At 42.1% G+C, this 22,963-nt stretch overlaps 1 protein-coding gene across 17 annotated transcripts in view; it reads right to left on the minus strand.

Annotated features, from left to right (window-relative positions):
- Positions 1-22,963, minus strand: part of RBFOX1 (RNA binding protein, fox-1 homolog 1) — a 2,271,070-nt gene that overhangs the window by 37,091 nt on the left and 2,211,016 nt on the right. For 9 of the 17 annotated variants that reach the window (XR_002342915.1, XM_021088068.1, XM_021088065.1 and 6 more), the window contains 2 exons: positions 22,116-22,155; positions 10,055-10,119 (listed from right to left, as the gene is read on the minus strand). Coding sequence is in view for 16 of the 17 variants with exons in the window: in XM_021088068.1 (XP_020943727.1) it covers positions 10,055-10,119; positions 22,116-22,155 (105 nt within the window). In the remaining variant the exon portion in view is untranslated. Of the gene's footprint in view, positions 1-10,054; positions 10,120-15,396; positions 15,440-22,115; positions 22,156-22,963 lie in introns of all 17 variants that reach the window. The other 8 variants (XM_021088069.1, XM_021088071.1, XM_021088070.1 and 5 more) reach the window with 1 other exon arrangement.

Here is a 22,963-nt window from a genome sequence, read left to right on the forward strand (position 1 = left end):
TGGTTTGGAAGAGAATCTAATTCCAGAGGAATCAACCTCTGTGATTCACACCAGGGAGAAAATCACGAGCAACTCTTTGTTTCTGTCCATTGATTATTTACAACCATGTATTAAACACAAATGTGAAAATAAAACAGAGGCCACGTTTAAACAGAAATCAGTCAGCCCTTCTGGAAAAGAAGCCTAGGTACAAGAACCAGAACTTGTTTTGATAATGTTAAAAGAAATACTAGAAATTTTTGGAGAAGAGTTTCTTCTTCCCCTCAAAGATAGATTTTCTACTATATCTTTGTTTCGTTTTGTTTGTTTTTAGGGCCGCACCTGTGGCATATGGAGGTTCCCAGGCTAGGGGCTGAATCGGAGCTGTAGCCACTGGCCTATGCCATTGCCACAGCCATGCCAGATCTGAGCCCCATCTGTGACCTACACTACAGCTCACGGCAGTGCCAGATTCTTAACCCACTGAGTGAGGTCACAGCTCGAACTGGCATCCTCATGGATACTAGTCAGGTTAGTTAACCATTGAGCCAGGATGGGAACTCCAGAGTGGGTTTCATTTCTCATCACATTCCTGAATGCTTCATGAGCTCAGAGTCTATCCACTCTGTCTATCTAACCAGACTGAAAACAGACTCTTAGGAGGAAAATTCTTCATTTGCCATGGAAATGGCTCGTGCAGAGGCTTCTCTGCACACGTCCTTATCAGATGTTTCTGACTAGTTCCAGAAAGCACCAGACTTTCTCACCTGCCTCTAAACCCTTCACAGCTGAAAGATCCTGATGGCGCTACTTAAAAGATAGGTTTTATTTGCTTTTTTTGTGGCCTATCAAGTCAATGATCTGCAACCTGAAAAGTATGTAATTAGGCCATGACATGACCAAAGGAGTTGTTACATCTTGTCTTGTCACTGGCAAGCACGTCTACCCACATGGCTGTGACGGCTATGGTCTATTGAGTTTGGAATTTCATTTAATATCTCCCCAACTCCTTCTTGGTCCAGTCTGTTGACTATTACAGGCTTGCCTTTTTTTTTTTTTTTCTTCACTGCTTCAATTAAATTACATATTCATCCAACAGGGCAGAACAGTTGTTAAGAAGCCGTTATAGATGATGGGCCAAAGGCAATTTGTTCTTGAAACAAAAATTTGAGCACTCTTGGTGTATATGTGTGTGTGTGTGTGCACGCACACACGTGTGCACATGCTTGTCTGTAAATTAAAAATCAGGGAAGCTCAGGAAATACGTCTCTCAGTGACAGCCATCTTCCTTTTCATCCCTGAGAGCTTTGTGCTCATAAACAGAAGTTCCAAAACCACAATGATGCCGCCCGCCCCCAACAGCTTGACATTCCTTCCTTCACTATTTCCCGGCCATTTCTCAATACTTATCAAACAGAATCTGTGTCAATCGGTTGGCAGAAAATATAATTATCTTAGTTATCACAATGTGTTTGGTGAATGCTCAATCAGAACCATTGATCCGTAGGGAAAATAGATAAGTGAAAGCATGAAATTTCATTCGCTGTGGAAGCATGAAGTTGTGTCTTCGTTAGGATGGGTTGAAGTCGCAAGCCTGCCTTTGCCCTGATTCCATAACAATAGCATAAGGAGGTAGAAACAAGCCAGGACCTGGATTTGAAGCCCAATAGTCAATTTCCCAGAGGGTACATCACCCTGCCGAGACCCGCTTCTCCCATCTGCACCCTAGCATAACCACACATGTTCTGTCTGTCCTGGGACAGTCCTAGCTGAAGCCTGTTGTCTCAGAGTCACTGCTAACAGTACATCCCTTTCTCTGGCACCAGTGTCCCATTTGAAATGATCAACCTATGGCTACTCTGACTATACTCATGACTTGGCCGCCAGGTCATTTGTTCCAATGTTTTACATAGTACCTGACATGCAAGAAACACGACCCCAAAATTAACTTCAATAGAAATCTACACAAGGAAAAGATAGAGCAGTGGCAGGAAATATCATCTAGACTGTTCACTCTAAGGAAACCTGACATATCAAAATCCAAACTTTGGAAGACCAACCCATTGAAAAGCCTAGGTAGGGGGAAAAAAAAAAAAAAGAAAGGAAAGAAGAAAAAAAGAGTTTTCATAAAAACACAAACCAAGCAAAACAAAATAAACATAAATTATTCACAGAACTCAATGGATTAAAAAGGATTAGATTTGCACACAGTTCTACCTATTATATTTTAAAAAGTCTTGACTACCCCATCATTGGTTGGATAGACTTGGTCATTATTCTTCCTAAACGCTGATTGACTCTGAGACCAGTTAAAGAACTTCAGTTCCCACTGAATGTGTGGATTTTAGAGATTCAGGGGGAACTGAAATATCCTAGTTATTTTGGTTTCCTCCAAGCTCACACTTGCTATCCAGATTTAAAGCTCTGAGTGGACTCTGTTATGGGAACAGACACTAAAACATGAAAAATTTGAATTTATGAACATGAAAATAAAAACAAGACCATTTTATGGAGTGCCCTTTATGTGCTGAATATGTCATAGGCGGTATCTCAAAAGCTTCCCAACCACTCTGTGAGGTGGGATCAGCATACCCCAAGAGATGAGGGGATGGAGTGCAAAGAAATGACTTCTCAAAATTGCTCCATGAAGATGCCACAGAGCCTACAGATCAAGGGTAGAGACTTTAGCTTTCAGGCTGAGCTGCATAACTTCTTTCCCCTTCCCCATCTGTAAGATGGAGGTGGCAACGCCAGTCTAATAGGGTTGGTGTGACACTTCACTCACTGTCTTTGTAAAGCACTTTGAACAGTGGCTACCACGTATTAAGGACTCCATAGTCATTGTTATCATTGCTATTATCATAATTGCTGTTATCATTATCACAGAGAGATGGTTTGCATCGGTTTGCTCAGCTACTCTATTCAGCTTTAAGATATCTTAGTCTTGAAGCCTTAAGACTATTAGTTTTAACAGTGTAAGTAATAAAAGTCCTCTATTTCCACCTAACGAGCATCTTAATTGGAGCATGCTCAGATATATGGTAAGTTTTACGGAAGAAATTTATTTTCATCTGGTATGTGTTCCTTGTAAGGTGAAGTTCACAGACAAGACATGTTTCTTTCCAGTTACCCTAAAGCTGTCTTGAATAATTAGCTTCACTTTCTCTTCCTGAGGGGGGTGGGCCCTGAGTCACCCACAAAACCAAAAAACTAAAACCAAATGAATCAGTTAAGGAAGTAAACTTTACACCAAAAAGAAGAAATGTAAATAAAAATGAGAATATATCATATACACTTCTAGGTATGAATATATATTTCCACCTGGTGTTCTAATAGAAAAAAAAAAACAAAACTGGATGTGCTTTTCTGGGCACTGGGGTACAGAGGATATAAATAAAGGCATTAGTGACTCATTTTGCTACATTTCTATTGCAAGAGCATCTTTTTCTCTTTCTAATTGCAGAACCCAGGAGAGCTCATCAGGATGGGTGAAAACACCAGAGAAGATTAAAAGCCAAAATCAAGAGCAACTTCAACAGGGCACTATCAAAAAAGATACAGAGGGGCAACTACTGTTCACTGCCACATTTTAACCCAACAGGTTAGAATCTGAGTCCAAAATAGCTTCCTTCCGACTCCGGATCCTTGCAAAGACAGCATGTATACATGTCTATCCACCCTGACCATCCATGAACCAAGCCCTTGGTTCCTCATCCATCTGGGAAGACCATTCTCAGCATCACCAGGTTTTACGATGCCCTCGCTCTATTTTTTTCCACCAGTGGATTTCTCCAAAAAGATTGAAAATGTAAATAAAATGTAACAGAGAGTCTATCAGAGAGTTGCCAGCTTTCATTTTGCCAAGGAAGAACGTTACAAACAAAACTGGCTTTAAAAAAAAAAAAAGAAGAAGTGAAACAAAGCTACCATTCTCTTGTTGTCATCACTTCCTCCAAGAAAAGCTATTTCTCACAGCATACCGGAGAGAAGCATGGATAAAGCTTGGCCATTACCCAGACAAGGGAGTGGACAGCCACCATACACCGTCCTGTTCCCCTTCTGTGCTGGTAAACCCGTGACCATGTCAAAAGACATGGTCTTGAACTGGCCACGGGAGATAATCTTCCACACAAAGCCCTAGGATTAGATCTTAAACTCTCCTTGCACACAACACAAAGAATGGGTGCAGGGGCTTGCTTCCACTTTTTACCCAGCAACGAATGCGACCCTTGCAGAACTTGGTTCACCTAAGGGGAGTGAGGAAAACAATGAAACTTCCCTCCTTGCAGTGTCTACCCTCATGAAAAGATCCACATTATCCACTGGCGAAGCCTTCTTGTATTCTACCCCACAGCAAGAAAAGGTAACATGGTTACATCCCTAAAGTCGGACAGTCTTTTAAATGAACCTTTCTACCAAAACAAACCAAAAAACCTTAAATGGTAAATTAAATTTTCCGTGCAGGGTGCGTACCTGCTTTGTAAGCTGGCAACCCCATAAGTTTTACTCTATATGATTTGATGAGGACTCCACATAAAATGGTGTATTATTTTATCTTTTTTTAGGGCCGCGCCCACAGTATGTGGAGGTTCCCAGGCTACAGGTTGAATCGGAGCTACAGCTGCCGGCCTACACCACGGCCACAGCAATGTAGGATCTGAGATGTGTCTGCGACCTACACCACAGCTCATGGCAATGCCGGATCCTTAACCTGCATCCTCATGGATCCTAGACAGGTTAACTGCTGAGGCCAGGGATCGAACCTGCATCCTCATGGATCCTAGACAGGTTAACTGCTGAGGCCAGGGATCGAACCTGCATCCTCATGGATCCTAGACAGGTTAACTGCTGAGCCATGAATGGAACTCCCGGTGTATTATTTCACATGCAGTTGTTAGCCTTACTTTAAGAATGGCATTTCTCTATTATTTAATCTGAGTTCAGGAAGTAAAAAGTCCTAAAATAGAAGGGGAGTACCTGCCGAATGGAAATCAGCTCAAATCCCTTTGCTTTTTCAATTTAGAGCAAACTAAGGTTGTACACAAGGATTTAGTTCTATATCCTGTAGTTAAGCTTATGATGAAATATTATGAGGGTAGAGACAGTCTTTTCCTATGTGTCCAGGTTTCCTTCTTTCCTTCCTTCCTTCCCACCTTCTTTATCCCCCTCATTTTTTTCTTTTTCTTTCCCTCCTTTCCTTCCTTCCTCCTTCTCCTCTCTCTTTCTATTCACCCAACTGACCATGTATGCCTCTGTTTATCTATCCCAACGCTACCTTTCTATCCATCTATCCACCCACCCATCTATGTGTGTATCTATCACTATCACCCACGCAACTCTAAAGAGGTATAAATCAGTCTCTCCATCACCCCTAAACGCATGACTATGTATTTCTACTGTGTGTTAAGAAAGAACTACTAATCTATTTCTCTTTGAGGTAAAACCTTTTTTTTCACAGGTTATGAGTATCACACTTAAAAGACGTTCTGATAGGTGCCTTGTGACTGGCTGAACTTGACAAGTCCTGGCCTCTTTGTATTAAGATTTTTCCCAGTACTCCTATGAGTCCTTTGTGAGGTCCTAAGGCAGAACTGCATGTGTGTGTGTGTTTATTTGTTGTGTATACATCTATTTTTCACATATGTTAATGAATTATATATATATACACAACACACATATATAGGTATGACTATACATATATATATATATTTTTTTAATGCAGAGAGCAAGATAACTGATATTATGGCATTTTAATTGATTGTCTATTAAGCTGACCTGTATGAAATTGCCAATATTCCACCATTTGAGGCACACAAAAATGACAATTTCATATGGTACAGTCTAATACTACGTTGCCTGTGAAACTTAAAGGTCTCAAAAAACAAACAAAAGGATAGAAAATAAAACAAAGAGAAGCCTGTTTCTTGTCTCTTTTGCTCAGCCTAGGGGCACCTGTATGGCCAGGGTTACTATAAAGCTGCTGACTTTCAGGGATCTTGAGGGAAATGCAGGTCTTACATGAAAAACTGGCCCAGGGTAACCATCAGGGCCACGGGATTGTTGTGAAATCTCCAAGTGAGCCAACTCTATTACTCTCTTCTCGAACAGGTCTGCATCTAGTCTTTTCTGCCCTAATGTGCAGGGGCGCTTTCATGCATTGGTTGTTAGGGGATGTTAGAATGTTTAGCAAGCAGGACAAGCATGACGAATGTCTTTTTTGGTGAGATAACATTTTCATCAAAGCTATGTACACATCAGACATATTTCCCCAAATATCTGTAGCATAATCCATTGAAAAGGAAATCTTGCCTCCTCCCCATCCCTGCCCCACCCCTGCCTCCCAGCTTGGCTGTTCAAAGATGCAACAAGGACCCAGTCAGAATACACAAAGAAACCGAGAGCCAATCAAGAGAGAGAAGCCTGTCCCCAGGCTTAATTCAAGCAAGCCATTCATCGAGCTAATGGAATGATGAACCTGTCCAATCCAGAACAGACCATGAACACATCAGCAACACCACGTGGCATGCAATGACCAGATGACCATCGGCCCCACTGCCATGCTTTCATAGGTTCAAGCTCAGAACACACTCTCCCATGAGCGTCCGGACGGTTGGTTGGTTGGTTGGTTTTCGCCACATCCAAGTGAGATCAGAAGTAGAGATGTGAGGTGAAGTCAAGTGCTTCCCAAATGTTTCCTAAATGCACAGGGAAGATGTTTGCCTATTCCCACTAAATTCATCCATGAGACTATAAATTTCCCTCCTCCGGTCACGTCTTTTTCTTAGGGAAATCTCTGCCCACACCATATGGTCTTCACTCTGGAAGGGTAGCCTTCAGAAATCTGCAGGGTACCCTGAGATCATCAGCATGTGATCCTTTAACCAAGAAGATGATGGCAGGAAGTTGCAAGGTGGCCATTAAGGACCTTCTGGCGGGTCCTGAGGTTACTGGAGTTCAAGATTTTTCCAAAGGCCCCTGAATCTTTAATTAGATGAGGGCTTAATTTGTGCTGATTAAAGGTAAAATTCTACCAACTGGGGACATCAAACTTCTTTTGCTTTCAAGATGTGTGAAGAGTGAATTGCATGATTACAGAGAAAGTTTGTTGCAGTTTCTCTTTTGATCAAGTTGACAGCCGGTGAGCATCACCCAAACATTCTCCCTTCCTGCTGAGTTTCCTTCCTATTCTGAAGGGGTTTCTTTAGATTAAGAAGCTTTCCTCTTAGTCATCCTGCCTGTCTTTTAGAAAGTGCAACGAAGAGTCTCTCACTACTGATACTACACTGTGATGGAGTAAAAACAAATGACAACATAATTGCTCTGAGATAATTGCAGATACTTGGCATCTTTAGCTTCAAGAGCTATTCTGATAATTTATTTTCCCCCAAATATGTGTTTTCTATTAAAGGGTCTTCCTTCTCTTTACCTGCCTTTATTTTTTTCTTTTTAGGGCCACACCTGCGGCATGTGGAAGTTCCTGGGCTAGGGGTCAAATCCCCAGCCACAGCCACGGCAGATCTGAGCTGCATCTGCCCCTTATGCCACAGCTTGAGGTAATGCTGGATCCTTAACCCACTGAACGAGGCCAGGGATTGAACCTGCATCCTCATGGATACAAGTTGGGTTCTTAACCCAGTGGGCCACAAGGGGAACTCCTACCTGCCTTATAAAAATAAAAGCAAGTACCATCATTTTATAAATACACTTTACAAATCAAACCAGAAACATCCCTTTAAAGATTGTTTTCTGGTAATTTAGCTATTACTGCATTTCTCTCAATGCAATATTTCCATAGGTGGCAAATGTCTTGCTTATAATAAAGTGAAATAGGGCTAGTAATCAATTTCCACAGCAACCAAAAAACCTAATGTGCAAATTTTTTAAATGAACAGCAAGAGGCCAATTACATGGACAAGAGTATATTTAGTTGGTTTTCTCAACTGAAACTGTTACATCAAAGTGGGAATTGCAGAGTTATTCAAGATTTGCCAATCCAAGACTGAGGGCAATTTTTCAGTAGGACATGTTGCCAGTGAGAAATATTAACAATATTAAAGTAACAGATTTCATACATACATTTGCATATATGGTCTCTCCCAATGGCAGCAAAATTTTAACTTAATTTCCAGTTGAATGCAAATGGAGATGGCCAGACGCTCAAGTAATTCTAAGAACAGTATTAAACGTTGTTTATTTTTTTCAAATGTCTAGATTGGTCTTATTGAAGAAAGCAATTAAAATTAGATCTTCATAATTAACCTTTTTGCAGCTTGGGGATAGATGCACTTATACTGAGAAGCGAGATTTAAAAAAAAAAATCCGAGGAAATAAATCTGTGTAAGATTCTTATAATTATGCAGCAGGCTAAAGTTACTAGGATTATAATTATATACAAAGTGGGTGTTTGAAAATTTAGCATCTAAAGATATTTTCATAAAAAATAATTAAGGGTTGTAGATGAACCGAATTACAATGGATAGTTTGGAAATCTTCAGTGTGCAGAATTTAATAGCATTAAGCCTTTTCATTTGTGTAATGATCTTGAGTATGGCAAGATTGTCATCATTTTCATTAGCTTTTTTGACCCTCTCAATTTCCCTAAGCCGGTGGCAAAGTGGACTGAAAGAGCCACCTCCGTGAAACATTCTCTGGCATCCTGGCAACTGATAACTGAGTGAATGGATAATTGAGAACTGCGTGTTGACAACTGTTTGGATCCCCTCAAAGCATCCCTTCAGCCTAGAGAACTCACTTGGGCTGTTCCTAAGAAAATACTAATGGTACCTGCACATAACCAGATGAAGAGATCTCCATTCTACCCTGCCAAAGAGCCGTTTCTTATGAGTAGATGCATGGGGGTTTTCCAAGCACAGCTTTCAGGGTTCAGGCATTTCTTTGGTTTTAGTGTAACCTCAGAAGGATTCTGCAGCTACTGGGAGCTAACGACACACCTTGTGAGAAATGGGATGGAACTGCAGAGGAAGCACACCACAGCAAACCGAGAGAGGAACAAAAGTCACGAGAGGCCAGGTAGGAGGACCAGTGTCTGCTGACAGTCCCCATTCATGAGTCAAAGACATCGCCTGCTTACCTGTCTGACCCAGCATGCCTCAGCCACACATGCAAATAGTTACCATTACCATTTTATTCATGAAACATAATTTTAAATAAAAGGAGTCATCACCCAAAATAAGCACCCTCAATGACATCTGTGCATGCAGAGCATCTGAACATTCACATTTATCTCCTCAGAAAACAGAGCCAACGATTTGCATTCAATGTGGGAACGCACCCTTTCTTGGTTTTTTTTTTTTTTTTTTTTTGCTTTTTTTTTTTTTTTCCAAAGCACGTATACAAGAATAGCTGTGGCTTGCCATTTCAGAAACCGAGTCATCTGTGAAGCCTGGGTAATAGAGCCTCTCCATCCCCCAGTTCTCACCCCCGCCATCCAATTCTGACTTCTGTGTTTCTTAAACCCACTTCTGTCCCTCTTGCTGCCAGTCTTAACATGTGGTGAGCATTACGTTCATAAGAACGGTCACTGGGTGTTGCCAAGAAGAACGACTCTCCTGATGAAGGCCAGGGACACCTCCCCCATTCCTTTGAGTTTGGATTTTAAAATGCACTAAAGGGAAACGCTTTCCTAGGTGTACAATGATGTACAAATGGGAAATGGGATGCTTCAATCGAGGTAAACCTGCAGGATTGCCTCCCGGTTTTCATCCTACGAGTTAGATGCAACCAGGGTCTCCCAGAGAAGACCCCGAGGAGGGTTGTGCAGGGGGTGGGCTTTGTGCTGTCACCGGAATTGTGATCTGCAACACAACTCTGCATGGACAAACCACCACACTGTCCCTATGTCTTAGCAGAGAGGGCGAGGGTTTAGATGAACGAGGCATCCTTGTACATTTTCTATGTGGTCCAGTGTTGACCTTCAGCGGGGGATCTAACTTTTGGGGTGCTGCCTCCCCAGCCGTCATGCATTTGCACCAAGACCAGACAAGAATCTCATCTCCCACCAGCTAAGTTAGTTGGCAGGTAGCTGTCAAGCACGAGAGAGAAGGAAGGACCTTACCTGTCACTGTAGGCAGCGGCAGTGGCGGGGGTGGGCTGGGCGTAGCGGTACGCAGCATAACCACCCTAAAACACAAGGAGAAACTGGACTTAGGAAAGCAGACGAGGCCGACTCCGGGCGCCCGATTGTGAGATTGCAGCAGAACAGCAGTTCCCCACATCTACCAATCTAAAGTGGAGGTTAATGAAAGCTTAGTATTGAAGCACAAGTATCAAACGCACCAGAAAGACAAGGAGTGGACGGCCAACCCCAGCTGCATGTTACAAGGTTAGCCGCTGTGAGCCAAAGGGAGAACCCAGATCCCCTTTGAAAGAGATGTACCTACATGTTAATTAATGGTAATTGTTTGGGGGTGGAGAGGATTATGGGGAATTATTTAAATACGTTTTATACTTTGCTGAACTTTCCAGATTTTCAAAAAATGATCACGCTCTGTTAAGCTATTCACGTAGGTCTCGTTCAAACGATCTTTGATTACTTCCTTAAAAACCCAAGATAGGTCAGGCCAATGCCCCAATGTCATACTTTTATATTTATTTTAAAAATAAGATAATGCTTGGATTGAAAATTTATTAGGAATCTCTTGTATATGTCGTTCAACCGCTAAAGCAATTACAGAGGACTGTCTTTAGCTTTCTAAATGTCACGTAATGATTTGAAAAAAAGGAATGGTGAGTGCTTAAAAATTCTGTCTTTTCAGCTAATGATATCACGGTGGTTCACATGGGGAACTTGTTTGGTGTGGAAAATATGATAAAGTCTTCCAATTTGTAAATAAAATCATTAGGAGAGAAAAAAAATCTGAGAAAAGAATAATTAACATTTAGTTGTATGTACCAGTAATTGCAATTGTTCAATTAAGCAGAGGACAAGCAAATGGGCATATTCGAAAGGAATTGTGTTCAGTGGAGCATTGATTATCAAACTGTGAAAATAACAGAGCTTCTTGCTCAGCAGACCACAGCGATACATCAACCGCTGTCGAATGATCTTAGCACAATTAACAAACAGGATCCAGTCTCCACTGATAACACAGGGACCATTCAGGATCTAATTAGAATATATGGTCCCATAATCCTCTGGGAGGCAGAAGGGTTCTCACCCTCACTAGAAAGGAATAATTCCAGACATACTATGGAGTCAGAGGGTCTCAAACAAAAAAACAAAACAAACAAACTTGGTATATTGGGGAGATTTAATGGTGTCTTAGCTGAAAGAGTTTATTATATTTAGCTCCATAAGTAGTAAAAGAACTAAGTAGTAGGGTAGGAAACAAATGAATAAGAAGATTGCAAAAAGATGTATCAAAAGATAGATACACTGGTCTTTGTAATTTCTTTCTACTCTCTGCCAATCCCAGCTAACTTTCAGAGTAAATTTGTTCTCACTGACATAGCAACTCCAAAAAAGCTGGTTTCTCCTTAATCAAGTTTGTTCTTTGGATCATTCTGGAAAAGACACATCCAAGACATCCTGACAGATAATCACCAATAATTTGGAGCCAGTATTTTCTTTTTTTTTTTTTAAGTCTCTCTTGAAAAACAATGTGGAAGTTAAAAAAAAAAAAAAAAAAAAGAAAAGAAAAGAAAAAGAGGTCTTAGCCAGACACCACCTGGTGTTCCAAACACCATGTTCTCTAATTAGGAACGGAGAAACTCATTAAATGTGCTGAGCTGTTGTAAAACCAAAGCAGTTGTCACAGGAGCACCACGCTCAAGCTACAGACTGATGGGCTGAGGGGAAACTGGGTCACCAGATTTCTGGAGCCATTCTTTTCATCTGCTTGCCCATCTCCTCAGCTTTCATCCTGCAGCCACAAAGACACAGGTGTGCAGATATGTATGTTAGACTTAATGAGGTGAGGAGGGGCTGGAACTGGCTTTCTGATTGCCAGGAGGCATTATCTGTAACCAGCTGAGAGTTCTGAGTGGAGAAAGTGAGTGTGCGTGTGTGATTTTTTTTCTTTCACTCCCAGAACAAAACCCCAAAATTACTGCAAAGATCTTTGCATTGAGTGCCATGTGAATCAATCATGATTTGGTGACTGTGAATTTGGTCCCAGATGGCTTGTAAACTCTCTTTGTTTGAACTCTGTACAACTCCCCCAGCTTCTGCAATGGCTTCCAGCAACCCAGTAGGTAGAGAGTTTGATAAGTGGGAAAAACTGTGGCAGTGCAAACAGAACACACCTAGGACAAAACTCACCAACTACTAGGTTGACAACATGCATATCCAACGGATGTGTGTACACCTGGGATCCTTCTGCACAACAGAGAGGCTTGTCTATGAAGCTTTAGGAAGGACCCATTCTCTATATATTTGCCTATGAGCTGGCCACTTGAGAAAGTAAGTGTGTACTTCCGTGTGAGACAGGGCCAAGTAGCCATTGTCTTCACACTTGCCTTTGTTATTTAAGAAGGTGTTATAAACCTGATTCAAGAGTCAAAATCATGGTCTGCTAAAGTCTGTGGAGCCAGTGGAGGGATTTTGACCTTGGTCAGTAAGGTCCTTGTTATCCAGTAGACCCGATGATGAGTGAGATGATGAGTGAAATGTTCTATATCTGTGCTGCCCAACATGTGGGCTGCTCATCCTAAGTTTATTGAACCCTTGAAATGTGGCTGGCACAACAAATGGAATTTTTAATTCATTTGCGTTCATTTGAATTTAAATGTGAATAGCCACGTGGGGCTGTTGGCTACCATATTGCACAGTCCAGGTCTAAGTGATCCCTGAAATGTGTAATAAGCGGAAAAAGAAAAGGATTGGATGGCGTGATACCTCCACATCTGCATATTGTATAACCTTCCTTTGCTATTTTTCTTCCATATGAAGTCCGTTTAAGGGGAAAACCAGAGTCGTGTATTAACGCGGTGTATTTGTGCATACACTGTAAAATGATCAAAAAATTAAATTGCTTTAATTTGCCTTTCTAACAGGTGACTCTAATCAATTTTATTGCCCCATATTTTGCAGCTCGCTGAGCATAGCCCCAGCTTCTGCAAGGTTCTGGGGTAATGTCTGAAAAAGAAAGCATTCCCTTCCATTTGTGGTCACCAAACCATGTTCCTGCTGAAAGTGGTCCTCCCAGACATGAGGACAAAAAATACGTCCTTCACAATTAGATTTTTACCACCACCCAACCAAAGCGCGGGTGGGGCGGGGGAGAGAGAAGGACAAGATAGTTCTACACTCCCTACCTCTCCCTACCTCTTTTTTTTTTTTTTTTTTTTTTTTTGCCATTTCTTGGGCCGCTCCCGTGGCATATGGAGGTTCCCAGGCGAGGGGTCGAATCGGAGCTGTAGCCGCCGCCCAACGCCAGAGCCACAGCAATGCGGGATCCAAGCCGCGTCTGCGACCTACACCACAGCTCATGGCAACGCTGGATCCTTAACCCACTGAGCAAGGCGAGGGATTGAACCTGCACTTTCTTAATTTGGGAGTTCCCTTGAGGCACAGTGGGTTAAGAACCTGCAACCTCATGGTTCCTAGTCGGATTCGTTAACCACTACGCCATGACGGGAACTCTGCACTCCCTACTTCTAAAACATACTTTGCACATGCTGGGCAGCAAAATACAAATGTGACCTTATAGAAAGAATAGCTTTTAAATGGTCATTATGGAGCTCCTCTCCCACCACCATGAAGGATACAGACTCATATGATCAGAAACACTTCCTCTGTCAGCGAGACCTCTGGAGGGCCACGGGGTGGGGTGGGGGGCACTACCAATGAAGGACCTCTAATGACACCCCCAGGTATCATTTCAAAGCAGTGCTTGCTGGGATATTCATAGTGACAGAGAAAGGCAAGGTTTCATGACCAAACTGGTTTGAGAGATGCTGAGTGAAATGAAATGAAACTGGTTACTCATTTGCGGAACTTCACAAAGCAGTACTGATAAGCCCTGTGGATCTCCGCTGCATCTCAATGTGGTTTGACAGTGGAAATCACACTTTGAAATACTTTTGGAAAAGATGTTCAAATAGCCAAATGGCAAATTGCTTGGGAAGTGATATTTTTGTGTGCTGGTGGGGACATGGGGAAGGGTAGGACTTAACATGTGTGTGTTTGTGTGTGTTTCATGGACTTCATCACAGAGGCCCCCTCCTTTCCAAAAATATCCAAGGATCTCACTTTGTGCAAAAACAGGTGGATTAATATATACACAACATTTATGCATGATAACGACATGTACAAGAATATTTGCCAAACATTAAACTGAATTATGAATCGTTACTCTTTATCTGCATGATATGTTCAGCTGTGTTTAAAGCATGAAGAAGTCCAGTTTTCTTGAAAGATGAAAAAAAAAATTGATTTTGGAAATTTTAGTTATTTGGCCCTCTCCTAAGTCCAAGTATCCATTTTTTAAAATATTAGATTTCTTATTAAAACTTGTTTAATCTTACAGTAAGAAAAAAAAGTGCACTTTCTTAATTTGGGAGTTCCCTGAGGCACAGTGGGTTAAGAATCTGGCGTTGTCATTGCAGCGGCCTGGGTCGCTGTTGTGGCACAAGTTCAATTCCTAGCCCAGGATATTTCGCATGCCATGGATGCAGCCAAAAAAAGAAAGTGTACTTTCTTAATTGACTTAATACCAAACAAAAATGAGAGTTGCAGGTTATAGGGAACTCCATGTGATAAAACTCACTGCTCATCTTTAGTTTTATATTCTTCTTTCATTTTATTTGAGAGTTATAATGTTAGCTATAGACCAGATTTGGATACTTAGGCGCTTAGGTGGCTACACTTCAATGTATGTGTTTGTTGGTTGTTTTTTTTTTTTTTTTTTTTTTTTTTTTTTTTTCTTTTCCTTCCTACAGGTTCATTCCTTTGGAAGTTGCTTCACAGTGAGAAATAGCTTTGAGAGCTATGGGAAAAGTTGTGAAATAAATTGACAAGAAGCTGCATTGAAGCCAGGGAAAGTTATAAACTAGGCTGACCCTCCATGCTGGATGTAGAAAAGGTTTCTGGTTTCACCATCCCAGTTGACTCCAGGAACCTATTAAAGTATTTCTCAGACAATTGGCTCAATGAAACCCATGAATTCTGTTCACTGAATTTACATGAATTGAAGCCAAATACATTTTAAGACTAGAAAGGAATAACCAAGCCAGACCTCCATGTTGAGACACACATAATCTAGCAAAAAAAGAAAATTTCAGGATGAGCATCTCTATTCTAGAACAATTCACATCAAAACTGGAAAATTCAGTTAAGTCTTTCCTCCTCCTATGTTAGAGAACATCTCCCCTCCCCAGAATTGTCTTGTTAGTAGGATTTCACAGCAAACCCACAATCAATAGTGAGGAGTTTTTCCACCAGCCGGGATTTCATACCTGCAGCAATTTATTGCCATACACAGGCTCTTGATACACTACTCTATAAGGAAACAGAAATGTAATGTGTTCAATGCAAAAATGAAATAAAAGAAAATGCATAAGTCAGACAGAAATTCCAGAGCAATTCATTTACAAGTTTGCTTCTCTTATTTCACCAAGACCAACTGTGACCCATCAAACCAAAAGAAGGACCAAGCCGTGCCAAACATTTCTTACTCGCAAATTTCTGTAACTGACAGTACGGAGAAGGTGGGGGCGGGTATCAAGCCCCACACCTGGCATTTGTGTTATAACCTGTGTTTATTTTCAGAGAAGAAAAAAAGGATACTTTCATGGCTTCTGTCCCTTCCAAGGATATTCCGACAGCTCAAGGTAACTATCTTACATGTATCACTTATATCTCATGATTGGAATTCTCTGGAACAACTGAGGATTTAATGCTGATGCCTATTTATTGAGGCATTTCAGGTGACAGCATAGTTGCAAACGTAGCTGTATCAATGCCTTTATGTTTTTAATATAATTTCAAATAACAATAGATAGCACAATGGCAGTTCATGAAACAATGAATCACACTGAAGCTACTTTTAACACATACGACTAGCAATGCTATGGGTGGGCGTGTGCACAGGTCTAGAAAAGCTTCTGTGAATGTGGCTGTCACTTCGGTCAAGTCCAGCACTGGCCGGATCTCCAGAGAACTCTTGGGCAGATGGGGAAGCAGTTTGTGGATGTGAGAGTTAAGTGTGGGTGAGGCTAATCTTTTCTGTGAGCTGCTCTAGTTGGAAGTGAAATATTCCAGTTCCAGGGCAGATCACAAGGTGACTGAACATTTTAAGAGATTTAAGGACCTGCCTTATAAAGCTGGGTGAGTGTGGTGTATCTTATACAGTCTGGCTTTTCTACTTAGACTTCCTTTTTAAGTTAAAATCCATGTCTGTGGAATTATGCCTGTACAAGTTCCTCCCACCCTCTCTCTCATTTGGATGTTTCAAGTATAAATATTATTATTCTGGTGCCCTACCCACCCCAAAAGCTCTCCATTCTCCACTTCTCACTCTCCTCCCTTCCTTTCTTTCACTGTATTAATCAAATTTGCTCAACAAGGACAAAAATATCATTCTGTTGGTTCAGGGCTTCGGGGTGGAGCTCTGTAGCTTGAATCCCAGTCTCAGTGAAGATTTCTGGACCAATTATTTCATCTTTTTTTCTGAAAACAGTCTCCTCCTCTGGGGAAAAAAAAAATGGAGGTAGTGGGTAATGGGTAATGAAGTTGCCCCTTGATAGGGCCACGTGAGGAGGGGACGTGAAGAGTGTCACTTAAAGGGTAGACATTTAACTTCCCGATGGGCTCTTGTCTCCCCCTCGGTGACCGGCCTAAAGCCAGCCCTCCCCTGGCTCCCTCTGAAAGCAGTCTCAGGAGTAGACACTTGGGGTATTTATGTGAAGAACTTCTGCTTTCCAACATTACACGTTCCCGAAGCTACGGACACCCCTCTGTCCTGAGTTCAAACATCAGTGAAATGAGGACATCTCTTTGCTTCAAGATCTATGGATGGCAGAGTGACATGAATTCAGGTTATAACTGCATTAGCCATGGTGTCAGTAAGAACCTCATTATAATAGGATTTGGGCATGATGGAAAAACGCACTGGCATCGCATGGAGACATATTTGCTGGGTAGCCTCAGAGCTGCTCTAAGTGTTAGAAAGAATAGGGCCTTCCTAATCAAAGGCGGGTAAGGTTAACACTTATATTCTCTATCAGCTCCCTCTCTCCCTCTCTCCTCTCCTGCTCCTGTCTTCTCTTCTTCCCAGTGCCCAGAACTCCAATCTCTTACTCTAGATTCTACCGAGAGTCTGTCAGTTCCTTTTTTATAGCCCTGTTATCTCTTCTTTCTCTCCATTTTCAATTCTTAACTTTTCATCAAACATCATATTCTTTGATATCTCCCTGAGTGGGTCAAGACACGTGTCTGGACTAAGTTCAGTTCAGGAACCCTTATTTTCAGCCCCTTGATCAATGCTTGCCTGATGAGATCCAGCACTTCACCCCTAAACCTAACAGATTGCTTTGCAGGTCCAAGGGACATGGCCTTGCTGCTTCAACATGCAAACAATTGATCATATCCGTGAATCGTCTCTCCTGTTATTTATATCTTTTCTTCCTGTAACTTGGCCCACTTTTTAATTGAAGAGAATTTATAGACATGTGCACCACTAAGTGATAAGAGTGAACTTGGAGACTTGATACACTAGCTATGGAAGCTCATTTCTTACCTTTTGAGATAAAGGCACGGGTGTGTGTGTGCGTGTGTGTGTAGTGTGTCCTTGGATAGAAGGGACCCCCAGAAAATGACCTTTGTTACCCTCTTTGCAGACTCAGAAACCTCCTATGTCCTGTGATGAGTGGCCATCTACACTGGACCTGAGCGTGATGGGCGGCATTTCTCCTACAGACCTGGGTTCTCCAGTAAGAGTATTTTTCCTTGCCCTCAGCCCAAGGGCAAGTCCCTGGTTTTTACCATAATTTCTGGCTCCCCAGCATCTTATAACAAATCCACTGCCCCAAGTACTTTCAGGGTGTCTATGATCATTTCTCTCTCTTCTCTGTCAATCCTTTATTCTCTGAAACGTTTCAGGAGAGCTCATTCTAGATATGAGGATGTGGCTTGCTGGTTGTAGTGATCCTGTAGCTCTTGCTTTTTTCTTTTGTCTTTTTAGGGCCACACCTGAGGCATATGGAGGTTCCCAGGCAAGGGGATGAATCAGAGCTGCAGCTGCTGGACAACACCACAGCCACAGCCATGCCAGATCTGAGCCGCATCTGGGACCTACACCATGGCTCATGGCAACACCAGATCCTTAACCCACTGAGTGAGGCCAGGGATTGAACCTGCATCCTCATGGATGCTAGTCAGATTAATTTCCACTGAGTCATGATGAGAACTCCTTTTATTTTGTTCTGTTTTGTTTTGGGGGATCCTGCAGATCTTTCAATGACTTCCTCCATGCTTCTGCAGAACTGAGAGATGAGAGGAGGGCCTCCAACCTCCAGTGGGAGGGATGGAGAGACCTTGGGCAACAAAGAGGAGGAGCTGGAGGAAGTAGGGTATGCACAAAAGGAGAGTCGTTCTGATGCCCCTGCCGTTATGGTCCTTGGGTTGCTCTGATACGCTGTCAAGGCTGAGAACAAACTGACCTTCCTTAAAAGCAACCCCCGCCAGAAGCTCACTATCTGCCCAATAAAATGAAAAAGAAATACCTGATGACCACCTGCCCTCCCAGGATTGCCAAAACCTATTGATTGTGCATTCTTTTTAATGGGATGGAACAGGCAAGTCACAAACTTCCTTTATATAAAATAGAACCTTGTATAATTTTTAACAAATCTTTTGATTCATCATTTCATTAAAAAAAAAATGGAGCACGGGGTTCATTTCCAGTCATGAGAACACACCAATATCTCAAAGGACAGAGGACTAGCAGCTTGAAAAAGCACATTCAAGATTATAATATACTTGGGAGTTCCTTCGTGGCTCAGGGTTAACTGACCCGACAAGGATCCATGAGGATGTGGGGGTTCAATCCCTGGCCTTGCTCAGTGAGTTAAGGATCCAGTGTTGCTGTGGCTGTGGTGCAGGCTGGCAGCTGCAGCTCCTATTCGACCCCTAACCTGGGAAGTTCTGTATGCCATGGGTGTGGCCCTAAAAAAAAAGAAAAAAAAAAAAGATTATACTTCTGGCCAAGGTGAATACTGCTGCCCTGTAAGCTCTGGTGTTCAGGAAATATTCATAGTCTTTCTCACCTTTCAATCAACTTAAGGTCATCTCTGAGCCCTTGGTTTGTTGCTGTAATGGGGACACCTGGGTCTCACTGTCCCCACCTACGTGTGCCTTCCAGCAGCAACATTCCCAAGCTGCCATCTGACATGGAGCCAAGTACTCCCAAAGCTACCTTCCTGGAAAGAGGGCAGCAAGGTGCCATGTAACCAAAGCTCCAAATTCATGTTTCAGTGAGTTTTTTCTGTTTGGAATTGCCTGCCGAAAAATCTTTTTGTCATACTATGAGCTATGGGGAAAATATATAAATATTGTTGGTTTGATAGGGGCAAGAAGAACAGATTTCTAAACCTAGATACCACGAAACTCAGGACTTAATTTTACTGACACAACTCCCCTCATCTAAGCCCCACCCAGTGGGAAACAAAAAGCCCTAAAGGACCAAAAGCACCAAGGGACTTTGGGAGAACTTTTCTCCCTGAACGGACTGTCTCTTTCCATCTCAGTCTGGATGCTGGTGTATTTGCTCTCTTCTAAGTCCCTCTGCTCTCTCCCTTTGCCTTTTTTTTTTTTTTTTTCTTTTCTTTTTAGGGCTGCACTCACTCCACGTGGAGGTTCCCAGGCTAAGGGTTGAATTGGAGCCACAGCCACACCCAATCCGAGCTATGTCTGCAACCTATAGCACAGCTCACGTCAATGCCAGATCCTTAACCCACTGAGCAAGGCCAGGCATTGAACCTGCATCTTCATGGATACTAGTCAGATTCTTAACTTGCTGAGCCATGACGGGAACTCCTCCATCCGCTTTGTTCTCGTGGAATTTAACTGGTCCCAACCAATGCGACATTCTCCATCCATTACTCTTAACCACTGACTTTCCCCCTTATTTGTGGGATCCTATAGCCTGTGCCTTCCGGCAGCTTCTGCTTCCTATGATGCAACAATCTATGAGGCAAGAGAAAGACACCAATTTGACCTACTCATAGGACAGCACAAATTAAAAATTCAATACAGTAGTATCATTTTACAAAAGATGAGGTCAACTGTTGTCATTTCATAGGGATGAGAACATTCAGCAAATGATAGCTAATACTATAATATGTTTGATTGTTTTTGGGGTTTTTTTTTTTTTTTTTTTTTTTTTTTTTTTTTGCTTTTTAGGGCCACACCCACAGCACATGGAGTCCAATCAGAGCTACAGCTGCCAGCCTACACCACGGCAATAGTGACATCAGATCTGAGCCATGTCTGTGACCTACACCACAGCCCGTGGCAACGCCAGATCCTGAACCCACTGAGCAAGGCCAGGGATGGAACCCGCAACCTCATGGTTCCTAGTCAGATTCATTTCCACTGCACCATGACGGTAACTCCGTAATATGTTCAAATTTAGTTAGGCTTTGTCATGCCCACATTTCCCCGCCTTTCGTAGGTTTCTATGAAGATAGTTTACTTTTTGGTGGATTGTCGCATGTTCTAATCTCTCCATCGTTTCTCTGCTTCCCTCCATTTCCCAAATTAAAAAAAAAAAAAATCCTAAACTAAGTCCTAATTCCCTCCACCTTCATCCTCTATACAGAGGCTACACTGGGGGCGGGGGTAGAGACTGATTTTCAGGTGCATTGGGTGGGTATCTGAGGGGTGGAGGAGCGCCAGCCTACTTAGCCCCCATCTGCCTCTCTATTTAAAATGACATCAAGTGAAAGTTTGGAAAAAGAGAACTTGAGAAGGTTTGAATGGAGCTATAACCACAGACAGGAAATTGGTTATCCCCTGGATGAATAGAGAAAGTGTAGCGTGTTCATTCATTTATTTTTAAGGGGGGGAAAATAAACTGACCTACAGATTATAATGAATGTATCTGATGCAATAATAATAGAATCAAGTTCATCACTGATGGAGATTAATACTCTGTCTCGAAATTGTAATTATTTGAAATTCAAAGGGAAGCAAATTAAATAACTAGCATTGTTCCTATTTTCTAGTAAATTGCATCAATTTGGTCAGAAGTATGGTTTTATTTTTCTTTGTTATCTAGTCTATAAAACAACAAATATGATTCCACTTAATTTATTTAAGGTCACTCATAACAGAAATAATGATATGATTTAGAAAATACGCCCCCGACCCTGCACATTTCTTTTAAATGGTGTTTATTCGAACTCATTTTCGTAACATCGCTGCTAATAAAATAACATGGGTGAAACACTACCTCTGGATCAACTTAGGTAAATTTAATTATGGGCCCCCTAATGAGAACATCCTCCTTTTCCTAAGAGTGGAAAGCTCAAGTGAAGTGGTACCATTCAACACACAATTCTAAATTTGACAACTACTTCAAAGTCAGGTACCCATTTGGGGGAAGTGAAGGGAATAAGGGAGTGAGAACAAAAAGAGTGGGATGCTCACATTGGTCTAGATTTTGTTAGGAGCCATTTCTCGCTAAAATCATCAATGGAGGGAGAGAGAGAGATGGGGGCGGGGGAAAGAAATATGTTTCGAGCTGTAGTGCCAAACAACTACATGTATGGACAAGAAAACCTCCAAAACATCAGCCATGAAAATATCTTTTAACCCTCTAGAGCTGGTAACTACAGCTGTCATCCTCAGTACTATGCAGAAAATGCACAGACCATAGTGAAACCTTGAAAGGGAATCTTTTCTGGAGGAGATGCTTGAATCTGACCTGGGAGGAAGAACATATTTTTTTTTTTTATTTTTTTAGCAGGGGTGGTGTTTTGCACTGATTCTGAGATGTAAAAAGGAGCGTGTGCCCCTCACTCCACAGGGGTCGTGAGCAGAAGGCCTTCTGTCCTCAGCCTCTGGACTCTCACCCGCAGAGAGAGGAAACCCAGTAGAGAAAGGCACAGCAAACTTGTAAAAAGAATGACTCCGGGAGGAAACAAGGATGGCATGCATGTTCATGAATACTTACATAAATGTCTGCACCATAAAATCCATCCTGGTAAACAACACTGCAAGGGTGCACACACAAAGAAAAACATTCATATTAGTGCATTTCCCCATGCAGACACACCAACCCCTGCACTGGTGAAGTTAGTCTGGTCACAAGATCCGAGACACAGGAAACTCGAGGAGCCTTTTCACATGGGTTAAGGAGGTTGGAGACAACAGCAGTCCATCAGACCGAGAAAATTAGGCTGGACTTCCGCGTCCGCCCAGAATCAGGACGTGGTGGTGTGCTGGGTACCACATCTTCCCATCTCTTGGGAGGGGCGCAGAAATGCAAAGGGGATTGATGTTTAAGTGACCTGAGCAGATAGGAGGGTCAGAGTGTGTGCATTCGGTCAAACCCCTGAGCTCCCCCTGGGGGGAAAAATCATCTGCTTAAAATTTATGATGGATTAGAGTAGGGATACAGATGTCACATTTTCAGTATGGGTGATGCTAAAGGGACACTGGGGGAGCTGCATGATCCAAATGATTGCAGAAATATTCTTCTAAATTCTTTCACACTCTAGAACTGTATTTGGTAATTGCATACACCACTCTTCTATGGTGAATGTCAGAGATCTCTAATGATATGGATGAGTGAACATTTGTGTAGATGCATATGCAAGAATATATATGTTTATAGGGTATGTGGGTGCTTTGTGTGCATGTATGCACATGAATGTGTCTTAGTTTGGACATAATGCATGTGTGCATACCGTGTGCATGTGTCTAAGTGCATGTGTGTGCATGGGTATATGAATGTATACAGTGTGCCTATGATGTGTGTAGAAGGATGTATTTGCACATCTGTGCGTATGTACATATGCC

This window comes from Sus scrofa, chromosome 3 (genome assembly GCF_000003025.6).
Source record: "Sus scrofa isolate TJ Tabasco breed Duroc chromosome 3, Sscrofa11.1, whole genome shotgun sequence".
NCBI classification, from domain to species: Eukaryota; Metazoa; Chordata; class Mammalia; order Artiodactyla; family Suidae; genus Sus; species Sus scrofa.